Source organism: Bombina bombina, chromosome 1, assembly GCF_027579735.1.
Source record: "Bombina bombina isolate aBomBom1 chromosome 1, aBomBom1.pri, whole genome shotgun sequence".
Lineage (NCBI taxonomy): Eukaryota > Metazoa > Chordata > Amphibia > Anura > Bombinatoridae > Bombina > Bombina bombina.
In genome coordinates, this window is record NC_069499.1 from 1,115,434,583 (window position 1) to 1,115,459,380 (window position 24,798).

The window sequence follows — 24,798 nt, forward strand, 5'->3', positions numbered from 1 at the left end:
ATTATGTTTTAAATGGATCCCAGGGGAGTGTGGGGTATCTAGAGTGCTTATGCAGTTCCATGTGACTCATTTATGACGTTTTATTTCACTTTAGATCAGAAGTGCGGTGTTTTAGTTATGTGAATGTGATATAGAGTTGATCCATGACAAAGTTAATATAGGACTATAGAACATAGTTGCACTAATAGAGGGTATTGTATGTTACATACAATTTGCATCGGGTACTGATCAATTCACACTGCATATATGCTCTTACTGGTCACCGGAGTACACCACAAGACCCACTATATTTTGGTAAATCAGACCACAATGGTTTATCTTAATAGCTATGGCTAGGGGGCAATAAGCTACCTGCGGCCGAGGTGGCAGGCCCTCAGACCTTAAATTAAAGTCACCATAGGAAGTGGTTTGTAGAAACATACCTATAGAATAATAAGCATGCAGATTTTTGTACTAGCATAATACTTCCATGATATAGTGATCCAGAGCCGTGACAGGCACATGTCTCTTAATTCGCATATATATCCCTACTCCCTGGGTAGACTTTTTCTCCTGCCCTATTTAGCACAACACTAATGATCCTAGTATTACATCTATACTGTGTAACACATCACAACTAGACTTTTCATTAAGGTTCATAAGATGGTTCCCTATAATATACTATAAAATGATGTAGCATCAATAATTACTATGGTCATTGTTCACAGTCCTTTGCTACGTTTTCTACTATGATTTTATTATCTCAAATCAGTTGTGTATATTTCAGGTCCAAAAGTGGCCCATTTTGTTATTTTTTCTTTTCTTGTTTCCCCTAAAATTCCCTGTTATGTCTCAAATTCTTTTCATGAGGTCCAAGAGAGGCCTCCGTTGTTCACAGAGGGAAGCCATTGTGTATGACTTTATATCATATTTCAAGGGGACTCCCCTTAAATAGAAAACCTGAGGTTGTTGTATATTTGTATAATTGGATGCTTACATATGGGTATATTGTTATTTCTTTCATGTAATTAGCAAGAGTCCATGAGCTAGTGACGTATGGGATATACATTCCTACCAGGAGGGGCAAAGTTTCCCAAACCTTAAAATGCCTATAAATACACCCTTCACCACACCCACAATTCAGTTTTACAAACTTTGCCTCCTATGGAGGTGGTGAAGTAAGTTTGTGCTAGATTCTACGTTGATATGCGCTCCGCAGCAGGTTGGAGCCCGGTTTTCCTCTCAGCGTGCAGTGAATGTCAGAGGGATGTGAGGAGAGTATTGCCTATTTGAATGCAATGATCTCCTTCTACGGGGTCTATTTCATAGGTTCTCTGTTATCGGTCGTAGAGATTTATCTCTTACCTCCCTTTTCAGATCGACGATATACTCTTATATATATACCATTACCTCTGCTGATTTTCGTTTCAGTACTGGTTTGGCTTTCTACAACATGTAGATGAGTGTCCTGGGGTAAGTAAGTAAGCTTATTTTCTGTGACACTCTAAGCTATGGTTAGGCACTTTTTTATAAAGTTCTAAATATATGTATTCAAACATTTATTTGCCTTGACTCAGGATGTTCAACATTCCTTATTTTCAGACAGTCAGTTTCATACTTGGGATAAATGCATTTGTTTCAATCATTTTTTCTTACCTTAAAAAATTTGACTTTTTCCCTGTGGGCTGTTAGGCTCGCGGGGGCTGAAAATGCTTCATTTTATGGCGTCATTCTTGGCGCGGACTTTTTTGGCGCAAAAATTTTTTTCTGTTTCCGGCGTCATACGTGTCGCCGGAAGTTGCGTCATTTTTTGACGTTTTTTTGCGTCAAAAGTGTCGGCGTTCCGGATGTGGCGTAATTTTTTGGCGCCAAAAGCATTTAGGCGCCAAATAATGTGGGCGTCTTTTTTGGCGCTAAAAAATATGGGCGTCATTTTTGGCTCCACATTATTTAAGTCTCATTATTTATTGCTTCTGGTTGCTAGAAGCTTGTTCACTGGCATTTTTTTCCCATTCCTGAAACTGTCATTTAAGGAATTTGATCAATTTTGCTTTATATGTTGTATTTTCTTTTACATATTGCAAGATGTTCCACGTTGCAACTGAGTCAGAAGATACTTCAGGAAAATCGCTGCCCAGTGCTGGAGCTACCAAGCTAAGTGTATCTGCTATAAACTTTTGGTATCTGTTTCTCCAGCTGTTGTTTGTATTGCATGTCATGACAAACTTATTAATGCAGATAAAATTTCCTTTAGTACTGTTACATTACCTGTTGCTGTTCCGTCAACATCTAATTTTCAGAGTGTTCCTGATAATATAAGAGATTTTATTTTTTAAATCCATTAAGAAGGCTATGTCTGTTATTTCTCCTTCTAGTATACATAAAAGTCTTTTAAAACTTCTCTTTTTTGCAGATGAATTTTTAAATGAACATCATCATTCTGATACTGATAATGGTTCTTCTGGTTCAGAGGTTTCTGTCTCAGAGGTTGATGCTGATAAATCTTTGTATTTGTTCAAGATGGAATTTATTCGTTCTTTACTTAAAGAAGTATTAATTGCATTAGAAATAGAGGATTCTGGTCCTCTTGATACTAAATCTAAACGTTTAAATAAGGTTTTTAAATCTCCTGTAGTTATTCCAGAAGTGTTTTCTCTCCCTGATGCTATTTCTGAAGTAATTTCCAGGGAATGGAATAATTTGGGTAATTCATTTACTCCTTCTAAACGTTTAAGCAATTATATCCTGTGCCATCTGACAGATTAGAGTTTTGGGACAAAATCTCTAAGGTTAATGGGGCTGTCTCTACTCCTGCTAAACGTACTACTATTCCTATGGCAGATAGTACTTCATTTAAGGATCCTTTAGATAGGAAAATTGAATCCTTTCTAAGAAAAGCTTACTTATGTTCAGGTAATCTTCTTAGACTTGCTATATTTTTAGCGGATGTTGCTGCAGCTTCAACTTTTTGGTTAGAAGCTTTAGCGCAAAAAGTAACAGATCATAATTTTATAGCATTATTATTATTCTATAACATGCTAATAATTTTATTTGTGATACCATCTTTTGATATCATTAGAGTTGATGTCAGGTATATGTTTCTAGCTATTTTAGCTAGAAAAGCTTTATGGCTTAAAACTTGGAATGCTGATATGTCTTCTAAGTCAACTTTGCTTTCCTTTTCTTTCCAGGGTAATAAATTATTCGATTTTCAGTTGGATTCTATTATCTCAACTGTTACTGGAGGGAAGGGAATTTTTTTACCAAAGGATAAAAAATCTAAGGTAAATTTAGGTCTAATAATCATTTTCGTTCCTTTCCTCACAACAAGGAACAAAAGCCTGGTCCTTCATCCTCAGGAGCGGTATCAGTTTGGAAACCTTTTCCAGTTTGGAATATATCCAAGCCTTATAGAAACCTATAGCCAGCTCCTAAATACCCATGAAGGTGCGGCCCTCATTCTAGCTCAGCTGGTATGGGGCAGTTTATGTTTTCTTCAAGGAAATTTGGATCAATTCCGTTCACAATCTCTGGTTTCAGAACATTGTTTCAGAAAGGTACAGAATTGGCTTCAAGTTAAGGCCTCCTGCAAAGAGATTTTTTTCTTTCCCGTGTCCCAGTAAACACAGCAAAGGCTCAGCATTTCTGAAATGTGTTTCAGATCTAGAGTTGGCTGGAGTAATTATGCCAGTTCCAGTTCTGGAACAGGGGCTGGGGTTTTATTTTATCTCTTCATTGTACCAAAGAAGGTCAATTCCTTCAGACCAGTTCCGGATCTATCTATATTGAATCGTTATGTAAGGATACCAACATTCAAGATGGTAACTGTAGGACTATCCTGCCTTTTGTTTAGCAAGGGCATTATATGTCTACAATAGATTTACAGGATGTATATCTGCATATTCCGATTCATCCAGATCACTTTTAGTTTCTGAGATTCTCTTTTTAGACAAGCATTACCAGTTTTGTGGCTCTACCGTTTGGCCTAGCGTCAGCTCCAAGAATTTTTTTCAAAGGTTCTCGGTGCCCTTCTGTCTGTAATCAGAGAACAGGGTTTTGGTATTTCCTTATTTGGACAATATCTTGGTACTTGCTCAGTCTTCACATTTTCACAGAATCTCATACGAATCGACTTGTGTTGTTTCTTCAAGATCATGGTTGGAGGATCAATTTACCATTCAGTTCATTGTTTCCTCAGACAAGGGTAACCTTTTTAGGTTTCCGGATAGATTCAGTGTCTATGACTCTGTCCTTGTCAGATAAGAGAAATTTAACATTGATATCAGCTTGTCAAAACCTTCAGTCACAATCATTCATGGTAGCCTTATGCATGGAAATTTTAGGTCTTAGGACTGCCGCATCGGATGCGATCTCCTTTGCTCGTTTTCACATGCGACCTCTTCAGCTCTGTATGCTGAACCAGTGGTGCAGGGATTACACAAAGATATCTCAATTAATATCTTTAAACCGATTATACGACACTCTCTGACATGGTGGACAGTTCACCATCGTTTAGTTCAGGGGGCTTCTTTGTTCTTCCGACCTGGACTATAATCTCAACAGATGCAAGTCTTACAGGTTGGGGAGCTGTGTGGGGGTCTCTGACGGCACAAGGGGTTTGGGAATCTCAGGAGGTGAGATTACCGTTCAATATTTTGAACTCCGTGCAATTTTCAGAGCTCTTCAGTCTTGGCCTCTTCTGAAGAGAGAGTTGTTCATTTGTTTTCAGATAGACAATGTCACAGCTGTGGCATACATCAATCATCAAGGAGGGAATCACAGTCCTCTGGCTATGAAAGAAGTATCTCGAATTTTGGTTTGGGCGGAATCCAGCTCCTGTCTAATCTCTGCGGTTCATATCCCAGGTATAGACAATTGGGAAGCGGATTATCTCAGTCGCCAAACGTTGCATCCGGGCGAATGGTCTCTTCACCCAGAGGTATTTCTTCAGATTGTTCAAATGTGGGAACTCCCAGAAATAGATCTGATGGCTTCTCATCTAAACAAGAAACTTCCCTGGTATCTGTCCAGATCCCGGGATCCTCGGGCGGAAGCAGTGGATACATTATCACTTCCTTGGAAGTATCATCCTGCCTATATCTTTCCGCCTCTAGTTCTTCTTCCAAGAGTATTCTCCAAGATTCTAAAGGAATGCTCGTTTGTTCTGCTGGTAGCTCCAGCATGGCCTCACAGGTTTTGGTATGCGGATCTTGTCCGGATGGCCTCTTGCCAGCTGTGGACTCTTCCGTTAAGACCAGACTTTCTGTCGCAAGGTCCTTTTTTCCATCAGGATCTCAAATCCTTAAATTTTAAGGTATGGAGTTTGAACGCTTGATTCTTGGTCAAAGAATGTTTCTCTGACTCTGTGATTAATACTATGTGACAGGCTCGTAAATCTGTATCTAGAGAGATATATTATAGAGTCTGGAAGACTTATATTTCTTAGTGTCTTTCTCATCATTTTTTCTTGGCATTCTTTTTGAATACCGAGAATTTTTCAGTTTCTTCAGGATGGTTTAGATAAAGGTTTGTCCGCAAGTTCCTTGAAAGGACAAATCTCTGCTCTTTCTGTTCTTTTTTCACAGAAGGATTGCTAATCTTCCTGATATTTCATTGTTTTGTACAAGCTTTGGTTCGTATAAAACCTGTCATTAAGTCAATTTCTCCTCCTTGGAGTTTGAATTTGGTTCTGGGGGCTTTTCAAGCTCCTCCTTTTGATCCTATGCATTCTTTGGTCGTTATATTACTTTCTTGGAAAGTTTTGTTTCTTTTGGCCATCTCTTCTGCCAGAAGAGTCTCTGAATTATCTGCTCTTTCTTGTGAGTCTCCTTTTCTGATTTTTCATCAGGATAAGGCGGTGCTGCGAACTTCTTTTGTGAATTCTAACAACCTTAGTAGAGAAATTGTGGTTCCTTCATTATGTCCTAATCCTATGAATTCTAAGGAGAAATCATTGCATTTTTTGGATGCTGTTAGAGCTTTGTATTATTATGTTTAAGCTACTAAGTCTTTCCGAAAGACTTCTAGTCTATTTGTCATCTTTTCCGGTTCTAGAAAAGGCCAGAAAGCTTCTGCCATTTCTTTGGCATCTTGGTTGAAATCTTTATTTCATCATGCCTATGTCGAGTCGGGTACAATTCCGCCTCGAAGGATTACAGTTCATTCTACTAGGTCAGTTTCTACTTCCTGGGCGTTTAGGAATGAAGCTTCGATTGATCAGATTTGCAAAGCAGCAACTTGGTCCTCTTTGCATACTTTTTCTAAATTCTACCATTTTGATGTGTTTTCTTCTTCTGAAGCAGTTTTTGGTAGAAAAGTACTTCAGGCAGTGGTTTCAGTTTGAATCTTCTGCTTATGTTTTTCATTAAACTTTATTTTGGGTGTGGATTATTTTCAGCAGGAATTGGCTGTCTTTATTTTATCCCTCCCTCTCTAGTGACTCTTGTGTGGAAAGATCCACATCTTGGGTAGTCATTATCCCATACGTCACTAGCTCATGGACTCTTGCTAATTACATGAAAGAAAACATAATTTATGTAAGAACTTACCTGATAAATTCATTTCTTTCATATTAGCAAGAGTCCATGAGGCCCGCCCTTTTTTGTGGTGGTTATGATTTTTTTGTATAAAGCACAATTATTCCAATTCCTTATTTTATATGCTTTCGCACTTTTTTCTTATCACCCCACTTCTTGGCTATTCGTTAAACTGAATTGTGGGTGTGGTGAGGGGTGTATTTATAGGCATTTTAAGGTTTGGGAAACTTTGCCCCTCCTGGTAGGAATGTATATCCCATACGTCACTAGCTCATGGACTCTTGCTAATATGAAAGAAATGAATTTATCAGGTAAGTTCTTACATAAATTATGTTATTTATGATGTATACCGAATGGTGATTATCCTATGCTTCTGAAACCAAGTTTTATTATATTACTTCCAATATCTGATGTACATGATTATATAATTGTACTTGTTAATAACCTCAATAAAAATATTTATAAAAATAAATAAATAAATAAAAATAAGGAACAGGATAGTCCGGTGGCCAGACACTTTGAACAGTATCACAAGTCAGATTTTACTATCATGAAAGTGACAGGTATACAACATATAAAACAGCATCACCGTGGGGGTGATGTGGATAATATGTTACTAAGGAGTGAGTCCCGTTGGATTTATTGTTTAGATACACTGGCACCTAATGGCCTCAATGAAAAAATAGACTTCTCATGCTTTCTTTAGTCCCCTGTAGTTAGGGATGTGTGAATGGTTCATTATTATTTTTTTTAAAATAAATTCATCTATCTAGCTAACATAAAGGTATTATCTTGCCCTTAACAACAATGTGTTAAAATGCTTTTAGTTATTTTTGTGTTTGATATATGCCGTTTGCCATCTCCAGTCTGAAACTACCCCAAAACATTTATTGCACAAAGCCATAATCGGTTTTGATACTGTACGTGCAAATATGTTGTGTTTTCTATTCTGTAAATAAGTTTGCTGTGATGTATTTTAAATTATTACAAATTAAGTATTCAAATGAGCATCCATGCTATAAATGGAGTACAAGTGCCGTACACAACCATCCGATGAAGCCCCGAAGTCAGCCCACTAAGGGGAGGGGCGAAACGCGTCATCACTGACGTCTGAGAAGCGGCAACTTTTGAAGTGGAGTATACCTACCTTGCAGCGGTTGTGAATTTACCGCACTACTGAGGAGCATTTGCGGTTACCAGCATCAAGTCAGCGGCCTTGTTTGGGGAGTTCCGTGTCCATACCTTGAGGAGGTGACAACCTAATAACCGGTAAAGAGGATCACACACAGTTACCTTTCTGTGATATCGTCATGCTCTCTGTGAAGCTTGCGAACTGAATACAGAGGTAACGACACAATCAGGAACTTCTACCGCGAATGGTGGTGAGGCTGCTTTTTCCTTGTTATGCTGGCTGGCCTAACTTCAGTAAAGCTGGAACTTTACTAGGCAACTTTCCCATGCAATACAGAGCGTGTAATTCACACTAAGTGCTCTGATGGTTCTGGACATTTGCAAATTAATGTCTTTTGGTGTTTATTGTTGCTTATTGTATCCTTAACACATATGTTATACATGGAGGCGTTTTTGTTACATCATTGCGCTTCTCTGTATTCAGCAATTATATATTTGATTTAAGGAATTGTTCTGTTCACCAGGCCTGGTTTGTGCATATAACTCCTTTTTAATCACAATTTTGGTTTAGGGGTCTATCCATGTCTTTGACATGTTGGGAAGAGCAAAAATAAACCACTTGTTATCAAAGATATCTGAGTGCTGCCTTGTCATTCTTTTTCATAACTTTTGTATTTAGTTATGACTTCTCTTATATATGTTTTAGGTTAATTTATAGTTTAAACTTAGGTTTTTTTAATTTTCCAGGTAAGTTTTTATTTATTTTAAGATAGGGATCTTGTAATTTTAATTTAAAGTTACGTGGTTGTTAGGTTTAGGGGTTAATAGTTTCGTTTTTTGCGATGTGGGGTGCTGTCGGTTTAGGGGTTAATAGGTTTATTTAGTGGCAGTGATGTGGGAGGTCAGAGGTTTAGGGGTTAATAACTTTATTTAGTGGTGGCGATGTCGGGGTGCTGTGTAACAAGGGTTAATATCTTTATTATAGTGTGGGCGATGTTGGGGTGTGGGGGGAATAGGGGTTAATAACTTTAGTATAGGGTCAGCGATATCGGGAGCGGCAGATTAGGGGTTAATTAGATAATGGCAGCGCTATGGAGGGTGAAATAATGCAACTTTTGTTGCGTTTTTTTTTGCACCCTCTACAGCACAAAACTTGTAATCTAGGTGACTGTTTGCCTGAAAGGGAGTATAGCATAAGTATACTGGAAGAACTTCCCTGTGACTGCCAGAAGCTAATATATACCAAAAGCAAGAGAATTACATGGCTTTCAACAACTCCCCTGTCCTCTCTTGCAGGAAACATTCCATTAAGGACAACAAAATCACAATCGTAAGCAGAGCACCTCTCTCTGCCTACCTCCATGAAACAAGGTAAAGAACTACTAAGAAGGTAGGGGAAGTGGGAGGGATATTTAATGCTTTGCTTGGGGTGTCTTTGTCTCCTCCTGGTGGCCAAGTAAAGTATTTCCCATAGGTATTGAATGAATTTCTGGACTCTCACTGCCATTAGAAAAAAATGTTCTGTGTTTACAGAATTTATAGTGCATACAATAAGGTACGATTAAGAAGTATTAAGGTATATGACCCCTGACAAATATAGTTACACATATGTCTTATATACTGTGACATAAATCTACAGAATCCTTCGGTTGTGCATATACAATACCAGTGTGTGCAAGCTGCACAGGCAAGTTATCATATCCCTTTGACAGGGAAGGCATAATACATAATAATAGCAAAATAAAAGGAATCTGCTCTCATAAGGTGATATGCAGAGTCTATTTAGACTTAAAGGGACAGTAAACACCAGAATTGTTGTTGTTTAAAAAGGTAGATAATCCCTTTATTACCCATTCCCCAATTTTGCATAACCAACACAGTTATAATATACTTTTTACCGCTGTGATTACCTTGTATCTATGCCTCTGCAAACTGCCCCCTTATTTCAGTTCTTTTGACAGAATTGCATTTTTAGCCAATCAGTGCTGACTCCTATTAGCTTCACGTGTCTGAGCTCAACTTTATCTAAATGAAACACATGAACTAACGCCCTCTAGTGGTAAAGAACTGTCAAAATGCTTTCAGATTAGAGGCTGCCTTCAAGGTCTAAGAAATTAGCATATGAATCTCCTAGATTTAGCTTTCAATTAAGAATACCAAGAGAACAAAGCAAAATTGGTAGTAAATTCGAAAGTTGTTTAAAATTGCATGCCCTATTTAAATCATGAAAGTTTTATTTTTACTTTACTGTCCCTTTACTTTACAGCTTCTCAAACAAATACACATGAGCTCGTATAGAAGTTAACAGCTGCTTGTATAAATAAAGAGCAGGTATGCATATTAAAACATATTTTAAAAAAGCTATATCAAATAGCATCTCTATCTTCAGCCTTTTTTTCCTGGGAGGCAGAGAACAAACTGAGAATAGAGGGGAGGTGGGAAGGGATTAAAGCTCTTGTGTGGGCTCTCGGCCTCCTCCTAGTGGCGGGAAGTATATCCCACATGTAATGGAATTCCTATGGACTCATCATTATATAAAAGAAAATTATATTTTCCACTTTATTAATATATGTAATATGTATTGCTGCCCTAGGCATAGGTCTAGTTTAAATTTTGTAGATATTTGCTTGCATACTGATATTGCCAAGAACATAAGTGCAACTATTCCTATAGATAGGACAACAATAAATATTATATATTACAATTTTTTTTCTACATTGAAACACTTTTATCATTTGCAAGTTTTAAAATTTCAATGTGTTTTAAAAATATAATTTTTCCTCTTTAACACCTAGTTCAGCTGGGTGTAATTTTTTTCAATGTATCGACAGCCTCCAACAGTGTATTAACGGTTTGCACTTTTATTAGAAACCTGGTATAAGTTATCGCTATATACCTAATTACTATCACCTAGATTACAAGTTTTGCGCTATAGAGGGTAGTTAACAAACGCAAGAAAAGTTGCGTTATTTCACCATTTATAGCGTTGCCATTACGAGTTTTTAAAAAGCCAGCAAATCGGTCAATAGGAATGAGAGCTGCTTAAATCCTATTGGCTGATTTGAACAGCCAATAGGACTTTAGCAGCCCTAATTCCTATTGGCTTATTTAAATTTTTCATCCAATACGAATGCAATTGTACCCCCAGTATAAAAGGGGTACCTTGCATTTGAATGCTCAGTGTGTGGCAGACGATCGCATGAAGAGGACCTCCACGCCAGATCGATGGACCTCCGCCTTGGACCTCTGCTTTGGACCTCCGCCTTGGACCTTCGCCTGGAACTCCACCTCCGTGCATCGACCACTCCGCCTCCGCAGGGATGAAGAAGATGCCGGTCCCATGATGGATGAAAATGGAGCCACCTGGATGAAGATGGAGCCGCCGGGATAAAGGTCATCCAAGCGGGACTTCAGCAACTGTGAGCACCTAAAGAGGGGTTAGTGTTAGGTTTTGTTAAGGTTTTTTGGGGAGGGTTTTTTTTTAGATTACGGTTTGGGCATTTCTTAAAACGGCTAAATGCCCTTTTAAGGGCAAGAAAAAGAGCGGAATGACTGTTTAAGGACAATGCCCATACAAATGCCCTTTTCAGGGCAAAGGGTAAATTCATTTTTTTTTTAGATTTTTTATTTTGTGGGTTTGGTGGGGTGGGGGATTGCAATGTTAGTGGGTCTTTGTATTTTTGTTTAGAAAAAGAGCTGATTTCTTTAGGGCAATGCCCAACAAAAGGCCCTTTTAAGGGCTATTGGTAGTTTATTATAGATTAGGTTTCTTTTATTTATTTTTTATTTTTTTTAAATGGGTATTAGAATAGGAATAGTTGTTATTAATTTGGATAATTTGCTTGTTATTTTGTGTAATGTTTTTTTTTTTTTTTTTAGAATAGCCATTTTTTATTTTAAATGGGCAGCAAAAGAGCTGAATGCCCATACAAATGCCCTTTTCAGGGCAATGGGTAGATTAGGTTTTACTTTATTTTTATTTTGTGGGTTTGGGGGGTGGGGTTTTGTATACTATTAGGGGGGTTTGAAAGATAATTTCTTTAGGGCAATGCCCTACAAAAGACCCTTTTTAAGGGCCTACAAAAGGCCCTTTTAAGGGCCCTTGGTAGTTTATTATAGATTAGGGTTTTTTATTGTTTTGGATAATTTAGTTTGTTCTTTTTGTAATAAGAGATTTTTTAATTTTTGTAAATTTATGGGTTTTTTTGTAATGGTAGTTTTTTTTTTGTAATGGTAGGTTTTAGTGTAAAGCAGCTTAGGTTTTATTTCACAGGTAAGTTTGTATTTATTTGACTATTTACTAACTAGTCTACCTAGTTAAAATAAATACAAACTATTAGTTATATTATAGCTATCTTAGGTTTTATTTCACAGGTAAGTATGTATTTAGTTTTAAATAGGTATTATTTAGTTAATAATTGTAACTTTAATTTAGCTCTATTTTAATTATGTTAAAGTTAGGGGGTGTTAGGGTTAGGGTTACGGTTAGGTTTAGGGGTTAATACAGTTTAATTTAGGTTGTTGCAATGTGGGGGGCTGACATTGTAGAGTTTAAAAGGTTTATTTAGTGGTAGTGATGTGGGAGGCCAGAGGTTTAGGGCTTAATAACTTTATTTAGTGGCGGCGATGTCGGGGAGTGGCGGAATAGGGGTTAATAGATTTATTATAGTATGGGCGATGTTGGGGTACGGGGGAATAGGGGTTAATAACTTTAGTATAGTGGCAGGGATATAGGGGAGCGGCTGAATAGGGTTTAATAAATTTTATTAGTGGCGGCGATGTCGGGAGCGACAGATTAGGGGTTAATAACTTTAATATAGTATTTGTGATGCGGGAGGGCCTCGATTTATGGGTTAATAGGTAGTTTATGGGTGTTAGTGTACTTTGTAACACTTTAGTTATGAGTTTTGCTGCGTAAAACTCATAACTACTGATCTCAGATGGCGGTACTAAGTCCCCCTCTAACAGTAAAACCCCCCACCCACCAAACCCCCCATATAAAAAACCTAACAATAAAAAAGCCTAATATACCCATTGCCCCTACAGTAAAGGGGAATTTGTATGGGCATTGCCCAAAATCCCTAATCTAAAAAAAAAAATTAAAACAAACTTCAATTGTCCCTTAAAAGTGCCAGTTTTTGCTTAAAACAGTGCGCACAAACCCTTGTGTCAATACATTCTAAGTGCACAAATATACTGCCTAACTGTCTGTTACCTTGTTCCCTCTCACAGTGGCTATGATGCACCATTAAAGGGAAATTAAACACTAAATAAATGCTAAATAGAATGATGTATTCAAGAAAAGATTAGTCTGAGAATAACATGTAGATGTATTTATTAAAGTTTCATTAGCTGTTAAAATATTGACAAAATAAGTGTAAAGTTGTAATGTCTATAAAACAATGGGAGCTGCCATGCTGTAACTTAGGTTACCTTCTCTGCTGTGACTAAGTGCTAGATTTATGAAGCCCCTACGGCAGCAAGTTCGCACAAGAACTTGCTCGCCGTGATTTATCAAGCACCAGACCGCTGCTTGATAACGCTCTTCGCCACCTCTAAACTGGCGAAATTCAATCTCCTCGGTCGAGTCCGACCAAGGAGATTGACGGCTCCTGCCTGCGCGTGATTGGCTGTGCGTGGGCAGGGGGCGGGATTGCACGCGAGTGCAAAATTGCGCTTGTGTGCAATGCCGAATGCCTGCGGGTATTTTCGCCCCGCCACAGGCGAGCTGAGGCGTACAGGGGCGCGTATACGCGCCCCTGTATGCCTCAGCTTTAATAAATCTAGCCCTAATTAGGGACATTTATAAAAAGATCACTAGAGTGTGCAGCCAATGGCTGTGTGGAATATAACAGTGTTCTGCACTTCCATTTCTAACAGAAACTGAAAAGCTCACAATGTCAGAATGGAAAAGGTGACAAAATAAATTATGAATGTATATTGCAGAGTTTATATATATATATATATATATATATGATTTATCTGTTTATATTACATCTCAAAGTGTTTAATGTCCCGTTAAGGTGTACCTGCTAACAGCCTGTGGGCTATGTGTATACTTACCTCACAGTCACCCCCTCTATTGCTTACCCAGCTGCAGCACTTGTACCTTCAGTAGAGAGCCCATCCAATGCTGTATAAAACAGCAGAGGATTTCCATAACAACTAATGACAAACAGGAGGAGGCGAAGGACTAGTCCCCCGAGACATCTGTGGCAAGCTATTGACAAAAAATCCCTTATTATATTGAGCCCACGTACTCCTCTGTATCCCTCTCTACTTATTTGCATTCAAAGGGGATAAAGGGTTAGGAAACCCCTTCCAAAAAATGAAGCTGGAGCATCTCAAATATTCACCAACTCCTGTGGAAAAAATAAAAGACTGGGATGTACTGGGAAGTGGGAGGGATTAAAAGCTCTTTATGTGTTGGGTGTCTTTGCCTCCTACTGGTAGCCAGGTGTTGAATTCCATATGTATGGAGCTCGTAGATTCTCACCACCTTAAAAAAGAAACCTGTTGTAAAAATCAATACTAGAAAAATAGTGCCCAGTATGCCCATCATGTCAACATAGAATTGACATTCAGATGGTGTAGCAGTGGTGTGGATGGAAACAGGGTTGCAATAGGTTGCTATGAAAGTCATGACTGCGAGATCACCAGTTTATGAAAACACAGATACTGTTAGTGACATGTACGTTTATACACATATAAATACCTACCCAAGGCACTCAAAATTCTGTCAGGGTGTCAGATTCACATAAAATGCATACAGAGTGCAGCAATATTCACTAGTGTTCCACATCATCTTACTCACACTGCTACTTAAGAGAAGGAAAAGTGCAAAGGGATACTAGGGGGTCAATTTATCAAAGTGCAAGTGGACATGATACGATGTAGAGTATCATGTCCGCCGCACATCGATAAATGCCAACAGCATATGCTGTCGGCATTTATCATTACAGAAGCAGTTCTTGTGAACTGCTTGTGCAATGCCGCCCCCTCCAGATTTGCGGCGCTATCGGGGGGTGTCAATCAGCCCGGTCGTATAGGATCGCACGTATTGATGTCTGTGAACTCAGAGCAGGTGGACCAGTTATGGAGCAGCGGTCATTAGACCGCTGCTTCATAACTACTGTTTCCGGTGAGCCTGAAGGCTTGTTCGGAAACATGGGCATCAAGCTCCATTCGGAGCTTGATAATTCGGCCCCTAGTAGTGCACTGTTCGCACATTATTATTATTATTATTATTATTATTATCATTTATTTGTAAAGCGCCGGCAAATTCTGTAGCGCTGGAAGGCATAATTTTAACCATGTTTAAAAGTATAGGAAAATGTTGGGATTGTGCCTAACTTCAATTTAGAGCAGAAACAGTAAGAACAGAGCTGCATAATTTACCATTTAAAGCATCATAGCTCTCAAAAATACACTACTTACACAATTTTAAATATGCTCTTATATTCCAGATTACCTATAAATATTTTAACATGAATCATGAGCAATGAACTTATAACATGACTGCTGAAACAATAAATATCAGTCTTGTAATGTTTTCCCCCTGATGCAGCAGTACTTACTATTAGTACTGTGTCACAAATCAAGAAAATTTGCTGTGTGTCTGTTTATCTGCACTTCTCAGTCTCTGCATAGGGATTTATTGCTGGTCTGCCTCTATCTGCAGATCAAACGGACACTTGCTCTCTACTCACATTTCTGTGAGTTTCTTACATGACCCCAGTCTCCCACCATGTTCGGTTTGAGAAGTTCCTTAACTAGTGTGGGGGAGGCAAATATGTCAGCATGCCTGCTCTCTGCATGTCTGGTGTTATCACTGTCTGTCTTAGGTAAAATCTGAGTTTCGCGTTAGCACATGGGCCAGATAGAGGGCTGGATGGAGGGGCTAGACAGTACTGGGCACATTAATTAAAAAATATTGCAGGTTGTGCAACCTATTCAGTCTTTATGCAAGCTAAGGTTGTATTAGTCTTCTTTGAGGAAGTATGTCTCAAGAAAATAAAAACTGACAGCAGTGCATCTCGGAATTAATCGGAATTAAGGTAGACGTTCCAATCAGCCAATAGGATTGAGCTCGCATTCTATTGGCTATTCCAATCAGCCAATAGGATTGAACTTCAATCCTATTGGCTGATTGCATCAGCCAATAGGATTTTTTCTACCTTAATTCTGATTGGCTCATAGAATTCTATCAGCCAATCAAAATCTAGGGGACGCCATCTTGGATGACGTCACTTAAAGGTACCTTCATTCTGTTTTAGTCGTTGGAAGAAGAGGATGCTCTGCGTCGGATGTCTTGTAGATGGAGCCATTCCGGGCCGGATGGATGAAGATAGAAGATGCCGTCTGGATGAAGACTTCTGCCCATCTGGAGGACCACTTCAGTCCGGCTTGGATGAAGACTTCTGCCCATCTTGAGGACCACTTCTGCCCGGCTTGGATGAAGACTTCTGCCCGTCTGGAGGACCACTTCGCCAGGCTTGGATGAAGACATCTCCCGGTAAGTCGATCTTCAGGGGGTTAGTGTTAGGTTTTTTTAAGGGTGTATTGGGTGGGTTTATTTTTTAGATTAGGGGTTGCCCTTTTTAGGGCAATGGGGAGCTTAGGTTTTTTTAGATAGTATTTTATTTGGGGGGTTGGTTGTGTGGGTGGTGGGTTTTACTGTTGGGGGGTTGTTGTATTTTTTTTTTTACAGGTAAAAGAGATGATTACTTTGGGGCAATGCCCCGCAAAAGGCCCTTTTAAGGGCTATTGGTAGTTTAGTTTAGTTTAGTTTTGGGAGGGCTTTTTTATTTTAATAGGACTATTTCTGTAATTTGTTTATTATTTTCTGTAATTTAGTGTTTTGTTTTTTTTGTACTTTAGCTAATTTAATTTATTTAATTGTATTTAATTTAGTTAATTTATTTAATTATAGTGTAGTGTTAGGTGTTAGTGTAACTTAGATTAGGTTTTATTTTACAGGTACTTTTGTATTTATTTTAGCTAGGTAGTTATTAAATAGTTAATAACTATTTAGTAACTATTCTACCTAGTTAAAATAAATACAAACTTGCCTGTAAAATAAAAATAAACCCTAAGCTAGCTACAATGTAACTATTAGACTATTAGTTATATTGTAGCTATCTTAGGGTTTATTTTATAGGTAAGTATTTAGTTTTAAATAGGAATAATTTAGTTAATGATAGAAATATTTATTTAGATTTATTTAAATTATATTTAAGTTAGTGGGTGTTAGGTTTAGGGTTAGACTTAGGTTTAGGGGTTAATAACTTTAATATAGTGCCGGCAGATTAGGGGTTAATAAATGTAGGTAGGTGGCGGCGATGTTAGGGCCGGCAGATTAGGGATTAATAATATTTAACTAATGTTTGCGAGGCGGGAGTGCGGAGGTTTAGGGGTTAATATGTTTATTATAGTGGCGGCGGATTAGGGGTTAATACGTGTAGGTAGGTGGCGGCGACATTGGGGCGTCAGATTATGGGTTAATAAATATAATGTAGGTGTCAGCAATGTTGGGGTCAGCAGATTAGGGGTTCATACATATAATGTAGGTGGCAGCGGTGTCCGGAGCAGCAGATTAAGGGTTAAAAATTTTAGTATTTGCAATGCGGGAGGGCCTCGGTTTAGGGGTTATTAGGTAGTTTATGGGTGTTAGTGTACTTTTTAGCACTTTAGTTATGAGTTTTATGCTACGGCGTTGTACCATAAAACTCATAACTACTGACTTTTAAATGCGTTAGGACTCATGACAGGGTAGGGTGTACCGCCCAGGAAAGACTCGTAATATCAGCGTTATGGAAGTCCCATAGAAAAAAGACTTTACAACGTTTACGTAAGTCGTTTTGCGGTAAGGCCAAAGAAGTGTGCGGTGACCCTAAACCTTCAAGACTCATAATTCCAGCGGGCGTAAAAAAGCAGCATTAGGACCTCTTAACGCTGCTTTTTTACCCTAGCGCACAACTCGTAATCTAGCCGAAAGTTTGTGAAACAGTTTACTATTTTTTTAAATATGATTGCATCTCAACCTTGGGTTGTCTACTTTAAAACTATATATAGTTTTTATAGGTTAATTAAACAAACAAAGGCTATATTTCTATTTCAACGGAGTGATAGCAGAAACGCTAAAACATTTCCAGTACTTGGGAACATTTTTCTCCAAAATTTCCAGTAGCAAAGGGGTTCAAATTAAATGCTTTGGCCCCTATTTAACAAAGTCTGGCGGACCTGATCCGACAGTGCGGATCAGGTCCGCCAGACCTCGCTGAATATGGAGAGCAATACACTCTCCGTATTCAGCATTGCACCAGCAGCTCACAAGAGATGCTGGTGCAACGCCGCCCCCTGCAGACTCGCGGCCAATCGGCCACCAGCAGGGGGTTGTCAATCAACCCGATCATACTCGATCGGGTTGAATTCCGGCAATGTCTGTCCGCTTGCTCAGAGCAGGCGGATAGGGTTATGGAGCAGCGGTCTTTGTGACCGCTGCTTCATAACTGCTGTTTCTGGCGAGCCTGCAGGCTCGCCAGAAACACGGGGCATCAAGCTCCATTCGGAGCTTGATAGATAGGCCCCTTTATCTAATTCATGAAAGTAAAAAAAAAATGTACTGTCCCTTTGAGGAAATATGTAATAAATGTTGTTGTTTGTTCTCTATTATAAAATATCAATTTGCATTATAAAACAGGACATATCTATTTTTCAATTTTATATTGTACACATTAGTTGAAAAAGTCACATCAAAATATATTACATTTCAAGCAGACATCTTAAATAAGGCACTTACCAGACAGATACTTCAAAATCATGTGAAAGATTTCGGGTGGTAAAGCTTTAAACTGACCCAAAGTGGCCACATCAATTGATTCTCTGCCCTCAAAAGCTGTGTGAAAGCGCCTGTTACTACGTCTAAACCTCTGTCTTGGGATGAGGGTGAAGTTGTTAGAATGGGCTGCCATCTTTATCTTTCCTCACTTGCTGTTTCCTTCACAAATTAAAAACATATATTTATACATAACATACGTCCTGAAAAAGGTAAGTTCATACAGCTAAATACCGGCCACAGTAAAAAAAAATAATTATGCTTACCTGATAAATTTATTTCTATCACGCTAGTGAGAGTCCACAAATTATTAGTCCTTCAAATTACTCTCCCCTACTACTTAATGGAGGCAAAGATTCCAAAAACCCCAAGAGCTCTATAAAACCCCTTCCACCTCACAGGGACCTCTGTCTAACGTACAGCCAAGCAAATGTGGTAGGAAAACAAATAAGAGCAAAAATATAGGAGCAAGGAAAAAAGGATGTGTTTAAGAATAAACCAATACCAAAAAAACACAGGGTAGGGTCTCATGGACTATCTCCACCATGAAATTAATTTTTAAGGTAAGCATAAATTATGTTTTCTTTCATACAGGTGGTGATAGTCCACGATCCATTATTCCAGGGAACTAATATCCAAGCTGTAGAGTCCAAGATTAATGAGACATAAAGGGTGGGATGGAAGAAACCTATTTTTTCACTGAAAAACTCCACAACCATGAAAAAAAACAAAAAGGTCATAATTCATTTTTTTTGATGCAATTAAAGTTAATCAACAGGCAAAAATAAATCAGGTTGAGACAATTGCCTTAAATACTTTCCTACAAAAGAAGAAGCAAAAACATCAAAATGGTGTAATTTAGAAAAAGTATGCAAAGAAGACCAAGTAGCTGCCTTCTAAATTTGATCAACAAAGGTCTCATTCTTGAAAGCCCAAGGACTGGCAGCTGATCTGGTAGAATGAGCAGTAATCCATTTAGGTGGAGGCTGACCTGCCTCCATATAATCCCTATGAAGCAGAAGTTTAAAATAGAGGCCAAAGAAACAGCAGAAACTTTCTGCCCTTTCCTAGAACCATAAAAGTGAACAAACTAGAAGTTTGTCTGAAATCCTTAGTAGCGCCAAATGAATACTTCAAAACTCTAAGAACATCTAAATTATGCAAAGATCTTGCCGAAGCATTTTCGGGATTAGGACACAAAGTGCCAGATTACAAGTGGAGCGCTAAATATTGCATTCAAGCGATATTAGTGCTCCACTTTGTAATACCAACTCATAATAATGTGGGCTGGTATTACAAGTTAATCACAATGGGAACTCAAACTTATGTTCACATTGCTAGGGAGCATTGCACTCACGAGATTGTGCTTCCATAGGCTCCTGTGACAGCATCAGAACCTCGCACAGCAAGGGGGATAAGTAGCGCAGCATTTTTAAATATATATGTATGTGAATATATACATATATATTTGTTAATATGTGCATATGCACATATTTACATATAAATATATATGTATATAATTATATACCTATGTATTTACATTGCGGTCTAAGGGAACACACAATTTCTGCAGACTGCAATGTGAAGGAGCTTTTCAGTGCCTTTTTTCTAACACCCCACTTCCACCAACTTTAATGCCCCAAAACTGCCTAGCGCAGTTTTTTTAATAAAAACTTACAATGCCCTCTATTTTGATCTAATCTCTGGTTAATTTTCAGAGGCCTAGATTTAAAGTTTGGCGGTAGCCGTGAAAACCAGCGTTAGAGGCTCCTAATGCTGGTTTTAGGCTACCTCCGGTATTTGGAGTCACTCAAAAAAGGGTCTAACGCTCACTTTTCAGCCGCGACTTTTCCATACCGCAGATCCCCTTACGTCAATTGCGTATCCTATCTTTTCAATGGGATATTTCTAACTCCGGTATTTAGAGTCGTGGCTGAAGTGAGCGTTAGAATTCTAACGACAAAACTCCAGCCGCAGAAAAAAGTCAGTAGTTAAGAGCTTTCTGGGCTAACGCCGGTTCATAAAGCTCTTAACTACTGTACTCTAAAGTACACTAACACCCATAAACTACCTATGTGCCCCTAAACCGAGGCCCCCCCACATCGCCGCCACTCGATTAAATTTTTTTAACCCCTAATCTGCCGACCGCCACCTACGTTATCCTTATGTACCCCTAATCTGCTGCCCCTAACACCGCCGACCCCTATATTATATTTATTAACCCCTAATCTGCCCCCCCTCAACGTCGCCTCCACCCCTAATCTGTTCCGATCAGCCAATAGAATGCGAGCTCAATCTGATTGGCTGATTGGATCAGCCAATCGGATTGATCTTGATTCTGATTGGCTGATTCCATCAGCCAATCAGAATATTCCTACCTTAATTCCGATTGGCTGATAGAATCCTATCAGCCAATCGGAATTCGAGGGACGCCATCTTGGATGACGTCCCTTAAAGGAACCGTCATTCTTCAGTTGGACGTCGCCGGATGAAGATGGGTCCGCGGTGGAGGTCTTCAGGATGGAGCCGGTCCTCATCGGATGAAGATAGAAGATGCCGCTTGGAAGATGATGGTTGCCGGTCCGGATCTACTCTTCTTCCCGGATAGGATGAAGACTTTGGAGCCTCTTCTGGACCTCTTCAGCCACCGGATGATGGATCGCCAGCCCCCGCTTGGGTTGGATGAAGATTTTGGAGCCAGGACCGATCGGTGATACCCGGTGAGGTGAAGACAAGGTAGGATGATCTTCAGGGGTTTAGTGTTAGGTTTATTTAAGGGGGGTTTGGGTTAGATTATGGGTATGTGGGTGGTGGGTTGTAATGTTGGGGGGGGGGTATTGTATGTGGGTTTTTTTACAGGCAAAAGAGCTGAACGTCTTGGGGCATGCCCCGCAAAGGGCCCTGTTCAGGGCTGGTAAGGTAAAAGAGCTTTGAACTTTAGTAATTTAGAAAAGGGTAGGGCATTTTTATTTTGGGGGTCTTTGTTATTTTATTAGGGGGCTTAGAGTAGGTGTAATTAGTTTAAAATTGTTGTAATATTTTTCTTATGTTTGTAAATATTTTTTTATTTTTTGTAACTTAGTTCTTTTTTATTTTTTGTACTTTAGTTAGTTTATTTCATTGTAGTTATTTGTAGGTATTGTATTTAATTAATGTATTGATAGTGTAGTGTTAGGTTTAATTGTAGGAAATTGTAGGTATTTTATTTAATTAATTTAATGATAGTATAGTGTTAGGTTTAATTGTAACTTAGGTTAGGATTTATTTTACAGGTAATTTGGTAATTATTTTAACTATTTTAGCTATTAAATAGTTCTTAACTATTTAATAGCTATTGTACCTGGTTAAAATAAATACAAAGTTACCTGTAAAATAAATATTAATCCTAAAATAGCTATAATATAATTATAATTTATATTGTAGCTATATTAGGATTTATTTTACAGGTAAGTATTTAGCTTTAAATAGGAATAATTTATTTAATAAGAGTTAATTAATTTCGTTAGATTTAAATTATATTTAAGTTAGGGGGGTGTTAGTGTTAGGGTTAGACTTAGCTTTAGGGGTTAATACATTTATTAGAATAGCGGTGAGCTCCGGTCGGCAGATTAGGGGTTAATAATTGAAGTTAGGTGTCGGCGATGTTAGGGAGGGCAGATTAGGGGTTAATACTATTTATTATAGGGTTAGTGAGGCGGATTAGGGGTTAATAACTTTATTATGATAGCGGTGCGGTCCGCTCGGCAGATTAGGGGTTAATAAGTGTAGGCAGGTGGAGGCGACGTTGTGGGGGGCAGATTAGGGGTTAATAAATATAATATAGGGGTCGGCGGTGTTAGGGGCAGCAGATTAGGGGTACATAAGGATAATGTAAGCGGTTTACGGAGCGGCAGATTAGGGGTTAAAAATAATATGCAGGGGTCAGCGATAGCGGGGGCAGCAGATTAGGGGTTAATAAGTGTAAGGCTAGGGGTGTTTAGACTCGGGGTACATGTTAGGGTGTTAGGTGCAGACGTAGGAAGTGTTTCCCCATAGCAAACAATGGGGCTGCGTTAGGAGCTGAACGCGGCTTTTTTGTTAGGTTTTTTTTCAGCTCAAACAGCCCCATTGTTTCCTATGGGGGAATCGTGCACAAGCACGTTTTTGAGGCTGGCCGCGTCCGTAAGCAACTCTGGTATCGAGAGTTGAAGCTGCGTTAAATATGCTCTACGCTCCTTTTTTGGAGCCTAACGCAGCCTTTATGTGGACTCTCAATACCAGAGTTATTTTTATGGTGCGGCCAGAAAAAAGCCGGCGTTAGCTACGCGGGTCCTTACCGACAAAACTCTAAATCTAGCCGAGAGTGCTTATTGCTAGTGCAAGGTCGCGGTAGCAATAACCAGCTACTTGTAATAGTTGCTTAATTGTTGCGCTCCCGCAAACTTTCAAATATGCCATTTGCGGGAGCGCAATAATTTAGCACTCCACTTGTAATCATTATCTAGCCCAAAGAAGGGACAACAATTTCCCAACTGATATTGTTACATAAATAAGGGACAACCAAAAAATAAAGGTTTTACAAACCTTATAATAAATGTGTGGACATAAACTGAGCTTGCTGAACAAAAGCAGAGTTCGTCACAGAAAAATGTTGTCAGCTTTGAGGCATTATGAAGTAGCCTGGTGGGGGCAGTGTAATATTTTTTAATATTATATCATTCAGCTGTCCAAAGCACAAAACATAAATGTATTTAATGATACTTTGTGGACATTTTTAATAGCTCATTTTAGCTTAAAGGGACATAATACTCATAGGCTAAATCACTTGAAACTGATGCAGTATAACTGTAAAAAGCTGACAGGAAAATATCACCTGAGCATCTCTATGTAAGAAAGGAAGATATTTTACCTCACAATCTCCTCAGCTCAGCAGAGTAAGTTCTGTGTAAAAAGTTATACTCAGCTGCTCCCAGCTGCAGATAACTAAAAAAATATATATAAAGAAATTAACAGCAGCCAATCAGCATCAACAGTGCTGAGGTCAGGAACTCTTTTACTGTGATCTCATGAGATTTCACTGAACTCTCATGAGATTTCATAGTAAACTTCCTTAAAGGGACATTAAACACTAAATAAAAGCTAGATAGAATGATGTATTCAAAGAAAAGATTAGTCTGAGAATAACATGTACAGTAGATGTATTTTGTAAAGTTTCATTAGTTATTTAAATATTGACAAAATAAGTGTAAAGTTTTAGTGTCTATAAAACAATGGGAGCTGAAATGTTGTAACTTAGGTTACCTTCTCTGCTGTGGCAAATTAAGGAGAGTTATAAATATTACACTAGAGTGTGCAGCCAATGGCTGTGTGGAATATAACAGTGTTATGCGCTTCCATTTCTAACAGGAACTGAAAAGATCACAATTTCAGAGTGGAATTACAGGAAAAGGGGACAAAATAAATAATTAAACTATATTGCAGACTATGAGGCCGAATTATCAAGCAGTCAACTATGCTGCATTCGACAGCACCAATACGCTTTTCTAACATTGCCTAACATCGCGGCCACGGACCTGAATACGCTCTCCTTATTTATAAAAAAAAGCTGTCAAAAAGCTGCGCACCAAGTACAGTGCGATGAGCAGCGGACTGTTATCTAGCAGTCATCGATCTCGCTGCTATTCAGCTTTTTCCCAACTTTATTTATACCCTGTCGCTAAACACCGCCGCAATTAAATAAAGTTATTAACCCCTATCCCTCCACTCCCGGAGCCCACCGCAACTCTAATAAAGTTATTAACCCCTATCCCCCCGCTCCCGGACCCCTCTGCAACTAAATAAATGTATTAACCCCTAAACCGCCAGCCCCCCACATCGCCATAAACTAAATTAAGCTATTAACTCCTAAACCTAACAACACACTAACTTTACATTAAATATTAACTCATCCCTATCTTATAATAAATTTAAACTTACCTTTAGAATTAAAATAAACTATATTAAACTACTAATTAACCTACCCTAACTATTATACTAAAATTACATTAAACTAACAATTAAATTAGCTATATTACATATTTAAAAACCTAACCCTACTCAATTTACTTAAAGGGACACTGTAACCAAATTTTTTCTTTCATGATTCAGATAGAGCATGACATTTTAAGCAACTTTCTAATTTACTCCTATTATCAAATTTTCTTCATTCTCTTGGTATCTTTATTTGAAATGCAAGAATTGAAGTTTAGATGCCGGCCCATTTTTGGTGAACAACCTGGGTTGTCCTTGCTGATTGGTGGATAAATTCATCCACCAATAAAACAATTGCTGTCCAGA

The 24,798-nt window shown here is 38.5% G+C and overlaps 1 protein-coding gene across 1 annotated transcript in view; it reads right to left on the reverse strand.

Annotated features, from left to right (window-relative positions):
- The window catches only part of FBXO47 (F-box protein 47), a 512,374-nt gene extending 493,755 nt beyond the window's left edge, over positions 1 to 18,619 (reverse strand). The window contains exon 1 of the mRNA XM_053717491.1: positions 18,448 to 18,619. Coding sequence (XP_053573466.1) covers positions 18,448 to 18,619 — 172 coding nt within the window. The remainder of the gene's footprint in view (positions 1 to 18,447) is intronic.
- Between the last annotated feature and the right edge of the window lie 6,179 nt (positions 18,620 to 24,798).